Raw genomic sequence first — 14070 nt, forward strand, 5'->3', positions numbered from 1 at the left:
ATTGAGCACCTTTGCACTTTATTACGCACAGTATTTAGGTTCATAGCGCAGCACTACCTTCACTTTATATATTCTCTGTGCAGATAGTGTTCTAGTCAAACTGGGGCTCCTAGTGCTGCCAGTCAGAAGTGCTATATGCAGTACTTTCTATTAAGAAAATAATATCCTGTATTAACAAGAGAATAATTGTCTGGAAAAAACACAATGTCTGTGTTGATACTAGCAGACTGTCACATCCCATCAGCTATTTTTGCAGAACCCACTGGTACATAAATGCAAGGAGCTAATTAGTTATGAGCAACACATAAGTTTTTGTACAAGCCACAGATGACCAAACACATGGAAACAGGACAAAAGCACCACAAGATGAAATGGTTTTCTTTGTATCAGACTTTACTACATCAGTAATTATCTGGAAAATAATTATTTCATTCAAGTCAGTATGGCCATAAATTATTTCTTTCATGAAACAAAATATATATCAACTTTCTTGTCATATTTTCTGAAGTATATAATGTATGCATATTTATATATTTATAGTACATTTACCATAGAAAAGAACAGCTAGGACAACAGTAAATCACACAGGATAACAGTCATTGGGTTTAGGTTGAGCAAATATATTTGCCACCTTTTCTAAAGGTATGATTCTAGTACTTTGTCCCAGCAGCTGAGATACCCGTGTACAAAAGGAGCCCAGTGTCACTTGGTCATGGTGGAGTGGATGGAGGGGTGCCTTTAAGACTGCTGAGTGCTGCATGGATTCGGAAATGAAGCCGCGATTCCATGGAGTAATCTTTGTAATTGTTTCTGTAAATGAAAGATACATTGATTGGCAGTCAGATGACAGACAATTTATCAAACAGAAATAGGCAAGAAATAACAATGTTGGAGTACAATTTCACTAATTAAATGGAACCTGTTGTGAAATAAATATGAGAGCTGCTCCTGAATAACATTTTTAATGCGCAGGTTTGAGCAATTGTTTTCCCACAACCTGTTTGCTTATGGTGCTGCTCAAAGTAGAGGTGAATGCATATCCCTGTGTCCCAGAACATGGGGTGCAGGCTTGTCCTGATACCAATCCAGAGGATTAGTAAATGTAATGAGGAAAGGATCACACTATGTTTAGGCCCTGGGGGGCAAGACAAAATGCATCAGGGTGTGTGGGGTGATGCAGACATGTAGACTGAGGATGCCATTTATTGCTTATACACCTGGGCTGTCAGGAGTAGTGGCACACCTTTCCTCTTTACAATTTTTTGCTACACTTAGTAATTAAAGGATAAGTTGCAAGTACAACACTTGCATTTATTATTTTCTTTCCTCACAAATCTTTGGATCGCAGGTTCAATATCAGGCTCCTGCAAACTCTTCATACAGCTTTGAGCCTGTGCCTCTGTACAGGCTGTCAGTTTCAGAGCTGCAGGAAGAGTGAATGGACTACGGGTGTGTTGATCACCACACTTGCAGTCCATTGAAACTACAAGTCCATCTGCTGTGGTGGATGACTTGTAGTTTATTAATTCACAAATCTGTGTGAATGAATGGCATGGCTGTTTGGGTGAGACCCCACACAGCTGCGCTGTTTCTAAAATTTGACAATGGCAGTAGGGGCAGGGAGAGGAACCTTTGCCTGCTGTCAAAGGGAGAATCGTGGGGTGAGGGGGAATGCTGCATAGTAATATGATCCACCTTAAATATGAGTGTAATGTGTTACACATTACTAAAGATAAACTTAGCATTTAGGTATATGCCTCTGTGCAGTGGAAATGTCCTCGTAAGCAATATAAGGCCACACATATAATAATATATATAATAATGATATAAAGATATTTTTGCACCAGCTGACCTCTACCTCCACCCACAATTTAAAAAAAACGGTTTCACCACAAAATGTTAACTTCCACCATAGATAGTCACAATATGGTTTATCAGGTGTAGCAACATCAATGGTTAGGAAAACATTTTTGTTTGTATTTGTTTAATTACAACATCCAAGGGTCTCAGGGCCTCCCAATCAACTTTGACTGCCCATCTCAGGTGGGGAAACTCCTGGAATAGATTGCTTACAATGCAGTTGGAATAAGAACAAAACAATTCAATTGTCAATCATTGAATTCAAATATGACATTAAAGGCTCAGTTTTTATAACAAACATGTCATAGTTACCTGCTTTGTGCAGGGGTTTTGCACAGAGCAGCCCTGATCCTCCTCTTTTTGGGTCCCCCGCTGGCTTTCCTGGCTCCTCCTCTTTAGCTATTGCCCCCAATAGCAACAGTTTGGTCTGGGGGCACCTCTGTGTGTTTTCTCCCGAGCCCCGCTCTATGTATCCATAAGACGCAGAGTCGTAGCTTGGCCCAGCCCCCACTCTCTCCTCATTGGCTCACTGGCTGTACTTGACAGTAGTGGGAGCCAATGGCTCTCGCTGCAGTCTCAGCCAATGAGTAATGAGAGACCCAGAAGAAGCTCAGCTACTGTGCACATCGCTAGTTCGAGATGGCGCTCGGGTGAGTATTGGGGGGGCTTCTGCACACAGAAAGTTGTTTCACCTTCATGCATTGAATACATGAAGGTAAAAAAACATAAGCTTTTAAAACCACTTTAAAAACTAAGAAAAAACTAAGAAAAAACGTTAAATGGCAAGGAAAGTCACTGCTGCTAGCTTCACCCAATGTGGTTCAGCCAAACAGCCATCATCCGGGGCTCAAGCTTAGCTGGCTGCCTATAGAAATAGTGTGGATTCATCCTTTGTTTTATGTTTAGATGGCAGCCAACTGCTGGTTAAATCTCTTAGCCCAGAGTTTAAAATAGCCCAAGCATCTTAGATCTTAGTCTTACTTCACTACTTGGGAGTCAAAGACTCAGAACAAGTGTGTGCAAATTAAGAGCGCTATCCAAAACTCTTATGGCAATACTGAACTAGGGGATGTTTGTATTCTACATTGTGAGCCCAAAAAAAGAGGACATGCATTTCAATACACTTCCAACATTTATCACACACCCTTTGCATACAACAGTGGGATATTACAAAATACAGAAAGGTACTCACTTTGCAGTTTCAATAAAACGTATGGCTTTATCTCGGTCTCCTTGTTGCTTGTATAATAGCCCCAATTCGTAGTAAGAAAATGGGATTAAATAGTGGTCATACTTCAGTCTCTTTTCACTGAAATGTTAAAAAAAAGACTGATATCAGAATGCAGACAAAAATTGTATACACCATGCATACCTGTAATATTCTATATTATCAATGAAATGCAATAACAATCAGCAAACAATCACAGATCAGCATTCATTCTTCATGTAGTCAGAAGAATTTAATCTATTCTGGTTTCTGTGAGTAACTGAAGAATGTGTGATATTTTGTTTAAATCAAGAACAGGAAATGGTACAACATGCCATAGCCCATGGTTAGTCAGTCTACACTAGAAAACATAATACTGTAGATGGCCACTATGGTTAACAGCTCATAAATTCTTTAAGGATGAGATTATTAAATATACCCATGAGTCTACAGTCTATTGGGGGAAAAAACAACACTCTATTCCAGTAATTTTCAGAATGACCATGTGTCATTAAAGCCAAAAGTGGAAGTGGAACTTCCGCTCATTTGTCTCCTCTCCCCCTCCGGTGCCACAATTGGCACCGGAGGGGGGATAGGATACTTGTCTCCTCCTCCTCCTCTCCCTGTTACCGGACCAGTAGGAGAGAGGAGCGGGGTCTCGCACATGCGCAGTAGGGTTCCTGGCATGAAGCCGTAAGGCTACACTGCCGGGTACTCTTACCTGCAAAGGTGGCGGTAGCACCCAACAGCTGATGGAAACATCAGCTGCGGTGCTGACATCGCTGGACTCCAGGACAGGCAAGTGTCCTATTGTTAAAAGCCAGGGGGGGGGGGGGATGCATGTTAACTGCATGTTGTTTCTCAAGAATGTAGGAGGGATCACTTAAATACACCAAGAGCAGCCACTGTATAAAACACATCATGTATTTGCTTTTACCTCTGTGTGACTTGATTAAAACAAAGCTCAGCTTGTAATAATCTACCCAGATGTTTCAAACAAAGGCCTTTTATCAACTGAACAAGGCACTGGTCATCTCCATAGTATTCACTTGGATCTATTAAGACAAAATGACAATTTTAGATGTTAGTTGGATGGAATTAAAAAAACAGGCATGGACAAAATGTACAAAAGCAATAGAGGCAAACTATGGCATCTACAGTATGTACTTCAAGAAAACAAATCTCCTACCCCTTGCCTAAAAGAAACTGGACACTCCATAAGACATGTCATTATCCAACATCGGATGCAAGAGAAAGCTTTTCCTGGATGTTCAGCCACCTTTAACATTAGGATGTACAATGAACAGAGGCTGCCACTGCTCAACTCCTCAGAATGATAGTTAACTGGTAAATATGGTGATCAATTGACTCAGATTGCACTGCACTTTACAATTTTGTAGGCATACATAATAGCTTATTAATTAACCATTGCTCTCCAGCTCCAGTGCCTAAAGTGGAACGTCACCCAAAAGGGGAAGTTCTGCTTTTCTGCCTCCTCCTCTATCACTTTTGGACACTTAATATTTTCGGGGGAGCGGGTATCTGGTTTTGACAGGTGTCCACACCCACTTCCGTTTAGATCGACTAGGCAATCCGAGCGAAAGTGCATGCCACCCCCCCTTTTGCCCGCAGCCTTCTGGGACACAGGTTCCAGAAGGCTGTGGGACTATTCACAAAGTGCAGCTCAGCTGTGAGGCCTCAAGAAGTCGCAGCCAGCTTCTCACAGTTAACATGCTGGCACCCAAAAGTCCGGTAAAGAACCAGCTCAGGTGAGGACAGGACTGGATCCTTGGACAGGTAAGTATCCTTTTTTTTTTTTTTTTTAAGTCAGCAGCTATAGTATTTGTAGCTGCTGACGTTTCACTTTTTTTGGGTAGACTAAAGATCCTCTTTAAGAGCCTGTACTGACAAGACAGCACATCTGCAGGATTGCCAGATGTTTCCCCCTAACCAGCAGTTATATCCACAGCGCCATTATTTTCTACCAACTGTTTATTTATATATTACAGAATTACACTCAGCATTTCTTATTTCTGTAACAAAAGGGGGACAAGAGGTCATCAGAAAAACAATTTTCAAATCTTTCCCCTCCTCTCTGATTGTGGGGTTCCCAGGGCTTTTGCAGTGCCCCAATGCCAGTTCAATAATCATAGGATTCAGCAGGGATCATAGTGATCGAATGACAAATATTTATGGTCTATGAACAGTTCACATTTTTTCAGTTCTCTTTACAGATATGCAACTCACAGCAACAGACTGTATAGCATATCTAAAAAAAAAGTATGTGAAAGCAGACAAAAGCGCATCCTCACAAAGCTTCTAAAACACATCACTTCCCTTCTTTTGCAGGTTAAATGCAAAGTCATGGAGAAAATTCAGTGGAATAATGCAAATGTTTGAATAAGTGAACTTAGACCACTTCTGTAGCTTAATAAAATGCTTATTTACACATTCAAACTTACTTTTGTCATTTTGTAAAGCAGTCTCTGCTTTTTCAACTGTAACCAGGAGGTTTTCTGTGAGGTCAGCCCTCCTCCCTACTATTGTGAAGCCATTCCACACATACATCATTTCCTGTAACATAACAAACACACACAAATATAAACAGAGAATGAAACACAGTAAATACTATAGACTACCCAGAATACCAAAATACGTATGCTCATATGCACAGAATACTGAGATGTTACAATAAAGTTTTAATTGGCGCATTTATGCCTATTTATAACATTTTATACACACGCACATACACAATCTTTTTTCCACACAAACTTTTAACATACTCATAATCTGAGATCGTATAAATTGCATCTGTCAGCTAGATGGAAGACTACATCCTATATGCAATATCCTATATGCAAAATGCATTTTTTATAATCCTTACCATAATCAAGAAAGAAAATATGTACAAAACCACTAAACATGCCCTTGGTAAGTTATAAAGGGCCTGTAATCATTCCTGCATTGCACCAAGAATAAAAAATTGGCACATACCTTCCAATCTTTTTCCTAGAACCCAAGAAGCCACAAAACCTAGGGTATTCTAATATTCGTAACACAAATATTGCAGCTAATGAGTCCTTAGAGGAGGTAGCTATTCTAGTTTTCTTTTTTTTAAGTTTGTTTGCTTTATTTATACCTGATGGCCTTGCCAGTAACCCCTCCTGTTCTAGGGTAACACATAGGGGATAGGGGTGCTTTTATAATAAAGATTCCAAAACTATTGGTGGCCCTGAACCTCCTCTTCTAGGTTCCCCCTCCAGCGCTCCTGACTGCTCCTCTGTCCAGTGCTCACTCATGGGCCCCACTGCTGCACCCATTGACACAGACAGTGGGACTCAGCCCCGCCCCCCACCTCACCACTGGAGTTGACTGACAGGAGCACTGCTATAAATCTGCCTAATGAGGATAATGAGGAGGAAGGTGCTGCTCTCGTGCATTGGTGTGGATTGGTCTCAGGTAAGAATAAAATAAGGGGGGGGAGGGGGTTGTGGGGATCCTACAGCAGAGATTTTGTACCTTAATGCATAGAATTAAGGTAAAAAAACATTGAGGCTTTAAAACCACTTTAAGATTGACTGCTCCATCTAGTGGCCACAATGCAAGTTTTCCTGATTGCGACTATGAAGAACTTGGAGAGAAAATAGCCTAGCATTTGATTTTTGCCCCCATTCACACAGAAGGAATGTAGTTTTACAGATCACGGGGGGATGCCTGGATCCTGCAGACTCTCAGTACATTGTCTGCTCGTACCTCCGATACTGGCAGACAGTTACTGAATGACAGGAAGACTCATTGGACTAGGAGAGTGCTCACTAGCACCATTGCAGTTTATTGAGAACTACAATCAGACGGTACTTGTAGTTCATGTATTCACAGAACTCTTTGAATAAATGATACGGGTGTGTGGGCATGGCCCTCCATGGGCATGCTGTTTTTACGTTTTTACATTGGGGGTGGGGAGAAGATCCTCCGCCCACTGTCACAGGGAGGAGGGATCAGGGGGGAGAAGAGGTAGGAGTTGGAACATGTTGCATGTTCCACCCTAAATATGGGTGGAAAATGTTATATGTTGCAACGGTAAATTTATCCTTTATTTATATAGATCATACATTAAATAACCCAAACAATAAGCAGCAATCCCTTGTAATAGGTGGTGGCACATATGATGATGAAGAAATTGAGCGCTTCAAGTCACATATAAAGTTCATATGATATATAATCATACTTTATGATTTGTAAGGACTTTATTTACAGTTTTTTTTCCCCTTTCCATTTTACTTGGACATATATTACAAGGAAGTTCTGCTTATTGTTTGGTTTATTTAGGGCTAATAACACACCTTTAAATCCAGCGTAGCACAGGAAAACTTCTAGTAAGATAAACAGGTATTTTTATGTTTTTGAACAGACAAAATATGAAAAAAATATGAAATAATAATAATAATATGAAAAATTGGAGATGTGTATGGAATTTTTTTATTTTACATTCAGGAGGTCCCCAGGTTACAAACATCCAACTTATAAACGACTCCTACTTACACAGGGAAACAGCAGGAAGTAAGAGGAAATCTACCCCTAGGAAGAAAAATTCATTCCTGTGAGCATTATTATGGAAAAAAAGCGTCTCCACTGCAGCTTTATCATCAATCTTTGTTTCCACAAAATCCCAACATTTTCTAAATCCAATTGTCACAGGGACAGAAAGTGAGGTGAAATCTTCTGACCAGGGGCACAGACATCAAAACAAATGTTACAGGGGCATTAACTCTTTCCTAAGCTATTCAAAAAAAACATACAAATTATTATTTTTTGTCTAGAGTTGCACTTAAAAAATGTATGTGTTCCGACTTACAAACAAATTAACCTTAAGAACAAGCCTACAGACCCTATCTTGTTTGTAACCCAGGGACTGCCTGTAGACATGCTCTTTGGAGGAATGGGCTGATCCACCTCCTCCCTTTCTCTATTGAGAATGGGTGCCCACAGTAAGAAATTATGGTGTATGGGCTATGTGTAGATTCTGCAGCTCCTGGCTGATCAAGAATACACTGCAGATTGGAAGCTTTTTATTTACTGTGTCACCTCACAATAATTTTTATAAGGAAAGGTTTACTTTACGTCGATTAAACCAAGCCAGAAATTAATTTTATTGGCATTAAAAGGGCTAGCACAAGGTATTACAAGGTTAGCAGGACATACATATCTGATTTCTGTAATTTTGCCAATTTTGAAGCAAAATGCAATAAAGCCTTAACAGCTGTTAAGATTGCTCATCTATTGATGTGTACTGAGTCGGCCGGAAAAACTCTGTAGCAGGGGATTGTTTTCATGAAACTTTGCATCCCCGTGTAAATATCCAGTGCAACTGACATCTCTAGCAATCAAATCTCTTCACTTTATAAGCAACTTTTGCCAGTCTTGCTACGGAATCTGCACAGAGGTCAATAGCAGCACTGTATACAGCGATGGGAAGATTACGCTGGGGGAATTTGTGGCAATAGATTGTGATATTGATGTTCCAAAGTTTTAGAATTATGGTGTACTGGCTGCTCCAGCTACCCTCTGCCTGGACTTACACTTCTGATACCAATATTTGCATGTAGATACCAAAATGCGTGGCACTCACCAAGGCTGGCAAGGTCAGTTTTACAGGATTAGCTGCTGAATATCTTCTAGACTTTCTGACTGCAAACTTTTCTGTAGGGATTGACTTTCCAGCGATTCTTTGTTTGAGACCTTCTACTTGTCTGAAATAAAAATAATTTATTTGTATATTTTTCCATAAAAAGGAAGCACAAAGCCTTTGCAATAGAGTTATTTCAGTCTGCTCTGTAACATAAATATGTTAATGTCATCCCCTCCGCTTTATTTAGAATGTCCTAAAAAAAAAAATTCAAATAACTGACATTTCGCGATGATCTTTTATTTTATTTTTTGCATACAAATGAAAGCAAATACATTTCATGTTGATCTTTTATATTTTTTTTAATACAAAAAAATGCAAATATTTATGAGGACAGTATATAACTCCCAATTCTTTATAGAGAAGCAACACCAATATGAAGAAACAGGCTGGTTATCACAAGGAAGTGTTAATATCTTATGTACAAGGCTGTATTATTTTTAAAAAAATTACATTTGTATTCTAGGCAATATTGTTACAAGTGGAAGCACTGGGGTATATCTTTAGTTTAATATTGTAAATGGGTTTGTGCCTGCACAGCACAGAGAACAGGAGGCACCACCTTGTTAGTTCCTGTAGTGGGCAATTTTAACAAAAAATCTTTATGGCAGACCTCAACAATTGACCAGGATACATCTAAACTTACAAACTTTCCAAGTTCAACATGTTTTATGCCAAAATCAATTACAAAAATAATTGGTCGTCGTCTAGGGGAAATAAGCAAGCACAAATTGATAAAGATATTTGTTTTATCAGCACAGCTTGCTGATAAGAACAGGAAAATTGAATTTACACTGCAGTTACAGCTCCGTGCTAATAAAACAATGACAGTCATTGGCCTTCTTGACACAATTTTCTATGGTTCAAAGCACATTTCATGGACATACAATCTATAACTGAAGCAATAGCTCCAGCATTAGTTTAAAATATGGTTGGAAATCACTGAACAATACAGTATATGCAGAGATATATTTTTCTTAAACCAGTATTAAATGATAAGTTAACCTTTAGGAACATGTTACATGTTCCACCCGATTTTAGGGTGGAACATGTAACATGCTGCCAACGCTTCAGTCGCTGCTCGCCCCTCCCTGTGGCAGCAGTACTAGCTGTCAGTTTTTGAAAACAACTGTGTATGAATGAACTTCAAGTCCCAACAGTCTTAGCAGAGTGCAGTGGTAGTTCATGGAGTCTTCCTGTCAGGGAGTATTGGCTTACTCGCATGGGATGTATGGGTAAGCAGATACACTGACCGTGTGTAGAAGACCAGCATGGCATCAGCGATCTCCTGTTCAATGGTGCAATGTTTTAGAGGCTCCTAATTTAAAAAATAAAATGCACAACTTTTTATCTGCAAAAAGATGTGCATTTATTATTTTTTGTACAAAAGTAAACTTGTCCTTTAAATACAAAACCCAAAACACATATAATATTGCAGCTTACAAATCATTAGATGTGGTGGCTGCATTGGTGTTCTTTTTTTTAGGCTTTTTTTTCTTCTCTGTTTTCACCTGCTGGTCTAGCCAGTAACACACCTCCTGTATTAGCGTGCCCCCACTCTGGATGAAGAAGCAACAGAGACACCTTAGGGCATCAGCATCATCAGTGAGGAGTGAAAGACGCATGTCAAAAAACAACACAAAATTCCCATCGCATTTAGGAGCCAACTTACCAAATTGACCCTGTTTAACAGTTCACATTAAAACCAGGGGTTTACTTTGCACATATTTGCAAATATATATGTAAGCTGCAGTGGCCACTTCACAGCACCCTAGTGTGCTGCAGTCCTAACTCTCTAATTTTTAGAGTCTCCTGAGTTGGAGCACATATATAATAATGGATAGATTAAAGGGCAAGTATACCTAGAAGAAGCCTACTACTCCTTAAATGTATAGGGACACAATGGACACCCAGCAATAGCACAATGGTGGCAAACGTATCTATGTGCAAATGTGTGCAAACGAAACCCCTTATTTTTAACATGAACTGTTAGACGGGGTCAATTCAGTTTGTTGCAGGCTGGCTGGTAAATGAGTTGGCAATTTTTCTTTGTTGTTTTTTTGACATGTGTTGCCCTTCCATGTGCTCCTTGCTACAAAGGCCAGTTATAGGTTGGGGTGGTTGCCATTTGTTTTTACTGTGAATGTTAGATGCACATGCAGATTTAGATACACTAACAAATTCAGAGCAAACTCTAGCTTACTCTGCAGTTACACAAGCCGTTACAGCAACAGTTTTTGTTCCTTTTGGGATAAAGGGATTTACATAAATAAAAGTTGATCACTGTAAGCACCCCTGCCAGTTGTAAATGGTTTGTCCAAATAACTGCTATCTCTGCAGAACAGCTTGTTTTGTTGAAATACAAAAGACTTACTGGCTAGATCACCAGGTGAAAATAAAGGAAAGAAAGCCTAAAAAAATAGGATTTTTAAAACAGCTTACCTGTAAAATCTTTTTCTTTGATGTACATCAGGGGACACAGAGCAATAGAAATTACTACATGGGTTATATAGGACCGTCAGGTGCTGGACATTGGCATGCCCCTTAAGGCGAGTCCTCAGTTTTGTAGCCAAGCAATATAAGTGTATAAATAGAAGGGAGGGACCTCTGTGTCCCCTGATGTACATCAAAGAAAAGGATTTTACAGGTAAGCCGTTTTAAAAATCCTATTTTCTTTTCTTACATCAGGGGACACAGAGCCGTAGTAATTACTACATGGGATGTCCCATAGCAATGGCAACTGAAGGGGGGGGGGGGGAACAACACAAAAAAGAAAGGAAGTCAGAGGACTCACACTGCAGCCTACAGTACACTGCACCCGAAGGCAATATCCTCATGACCCTTAACATCGATTTCATAAAATCTGGTAAACTTATGAACTGAAGACCACGTCGCGGCCTTACAGATCTGAGCCACAGAGGCCTGATGATGCACTGCCCAAGAGGTACTAATCACCCTGGTTGAGCGTGCCTTAACATGAAAAGGAGGAATCTTCTTCTTTAGACCATAAGCCTGAATAATGACTTGGAAATAGTGGATCTTGACGCTGCCTGTACTCTTTGGACCATCCGGCAGTATAAATAAAATATCTGTTTTACGAACCTGAGCGGTCGCCTTTAAGTACACTCAGACCGCTCTTACTACATCAAGGGAATGTAGTGCCTTCTCTTCCCTAGTTCAAGGCTCTGGGAAGAAAGAAGGAAGAACAATATCTTGGTTTAAGTGAAAACCTGTCACCACCTTTGGCAGGAATTCAGGATGAGGGCGTAACACCACCTTATCCTTATGCATGATCAGATAAAGCTCCTTACAAGATAGAGCCGCTAGTTCAGATACTCTTCTAGCAGAAGAAATAGCAATCAGAAAAACTATCTTTCTAGTCAAAAGAACCAAGGGAATTTCATGTAAAGGTTCAAAAGGCTGTTTCTGCAAAGCCGACAAGACCAAATTCAAATCCCAAGGACTTAGCGGTGCCTTGATAGGAGTATTGATCCGTGTTACCCCCTGAACAAAGCTACGCACTAAGGAGTGAGAAGCTAAAGGCCATTGAAAGAATACTGACAAGGCCGAGATCTGGCCCTTGATAGTATTCAAGGCCAGATTAATTTCTAATCCCATCTGCAGGAAATCAAGGATTCTACCTATGACATACTTCCTGGGGTGGCAACCCCTGGATCCGCACCAGGAAACATATGCCTTCCAGACTCTATAGAAAATGATCCTGGAAGCCGACTTCCTGGCATTAATCAAGGTAGATATAACTGAAGGAGACAACCCATGATACCTTAGAATGCGGGTCTCAATAGCCAGACCTTTAAGTTTTGCGTCTGTAAGGTAGGATGGAATACCGGACCCTGCGCGAGAAGGTCCGGCCGTAATGGCAGAGTCCAAGGAACTCCTACTGCCATCTTTATAATCTTGGCGAACCAAGACCTTCTGGGCCACGCTGGGGCCACTAGAATCATCTCCTTTTGTTCCTGCCTGATCCTGCGAAGCAGGAGGAAATGCATAGATCAGAGAAAACTGATCCCATGGGAAGAATAATGCATCTGTTCGGCAAGCTAGCGGATCCTTTGTTCTCGACACAAGGTTGTCGACCTTGTTGTTGAATCTGGACATGAACAGGTCCACGTCCAGAGTACCCCATCTCTGACATATCGCAGGGAAGATGTCGGGGTGAAGAGACCATTTTCCTGGAAATAACTGTTACCGGCTCAAGTAGTCCGTCTGACAATTCTCTATCCCGGGAATGAATATTGCCGAAAGGCAAGGGACGTTGTGTTCTGCCCAAGACAGAATGTGATTCACCTCTCTCTAGGCTGCACGACTCCTCGTGCCCTCCTGGTAATTTCCAGAATGTCGATAGGTAAGGTCCTTTCCAACCTGGACCACTTCCCCTGGACAGAATCCTCTTCCAGGACTGCTCCCCAGCCTAGAAGACTGGCATCCGTGGTCATTACGTTCCAGGTGACTGGTAGAAACAACTTTCCCTTTTTAAGGTTGCTGGATATTAACCACCAATTTAAGCTCTGACGTATGTCGGGAGCCAGCTGAATTGGAAAATCTAAGGCCTGAACCTTCTTGTTCCAGGCTGACAGGATTGCGCTTTGTAGCAATCTTGAATGAATATGCCCTGAGCCCTTAATCTAGCTTAAGGCAGGAGCCAGAATCTTTGAGAACACCCATGGAGCTGTGGCTAGACAAAATGGCAGAGCCACAAACTGAAAATGATGATTTTCTACTTCGAAGCGCAGAAACTTCTGGTGAGCAGAAAATATTGGCACATGGAGATAGGCATCCTTGATATCGATTTAAGCCAACAATTCCCCTCCTTGGAGGATGGCTACAACCGACCGGATTGACTCCATGCGAAAGGATCGGATGTTCAAGTGCTGATTGAGATCTCTGAGATCCAAAATAGGTCTTACTTCCCCGTTTGGTTTTGGAACCGTAAAAAGGTTTGAATAAAAACCTGTGCCTTGTTCCTCTAAGGGAACTTCTGATATGACTGCTTTGGATAGTAGATGATCCAGTGCTAGAAAGAGGGCCGTCTTCTCTGGATCCTTGGGAACACTTGATCTTAGAAATCGGGGAGCCGGAAAGACTCGGAACCCTAGTTTGTAACCTAGAGAAACAGCAGAAACCACGCACTTGTCTTGACATTGCTCCTGCCAGATCCTTGAATATTGCAGGAGCCCTCCCCCCACCCGAGCGAGCGGGGGGGCCCCTTCATAAAGAGGCTTTAGTACTCTGCTTTCTGGGCTTCTTTCCCCAAGATCTCTTCTGGCCTTGGTGCTGCCCCTGGGGTTTCCCCATT

At 41.0% G+C, this 14070-nt stretch overlaps 1 protein-coding gene across 2 annotated transcripts in view; it reads right to left on the reverse strand.

Annotated features, from left to right (window-relative positions):
* Window positions 1-372: 372 nt before the first annotated feature.
* Window positions 373-14070, reverse strand: part of TTC39B (tetratricopeptide repeat domain 39B) — a 196370-nt gene continuing 182672 nt past the window's right edge. For both annotated transcript variants that reach the window (XM_077475121.1, XM_077475122.1), the window contains 5 exons: window positions 8697-8817; window positions 5530-5641; window positions 4005-4122; window positions 3053-3169; window positions 373-810 (listed from right to left, as the gene is read on the reverse strand). In XM_077475121.1, the coding sequence (XP_077331247.1) occupies window positions 711-810; window positions 3053-3169; window positions 4005-4122; window positions 5530-5641; window positions 8697-8817 (568 nt within the window). In that variant the 3' untranslated portion in view covers window positions 373-710. The remainder of the gene's footprint in view (window positions 811-3052; window positions 3170-4004; window positions 4123-5529; window positions 5642-8696; window positions 8818-14070) is intronic.

This window comes from Lithobates pipiens, unplaced genomic scaffold (assembly GCF_037356315.1).
Source record: "Lithobates pipiens isolate NorthernLeopardFrog02 unplaced genomic scaffold, aLitPip1_a1.2 Scaffold_13, whole genome shotgun sequence".
Taxonomy (NCBI): domain Eukaryota; kingdom Metazoa; phylum Chordata; class Amphibia; order Anura; family Ranidae; genus Lithobates; species Lithobates pipiens.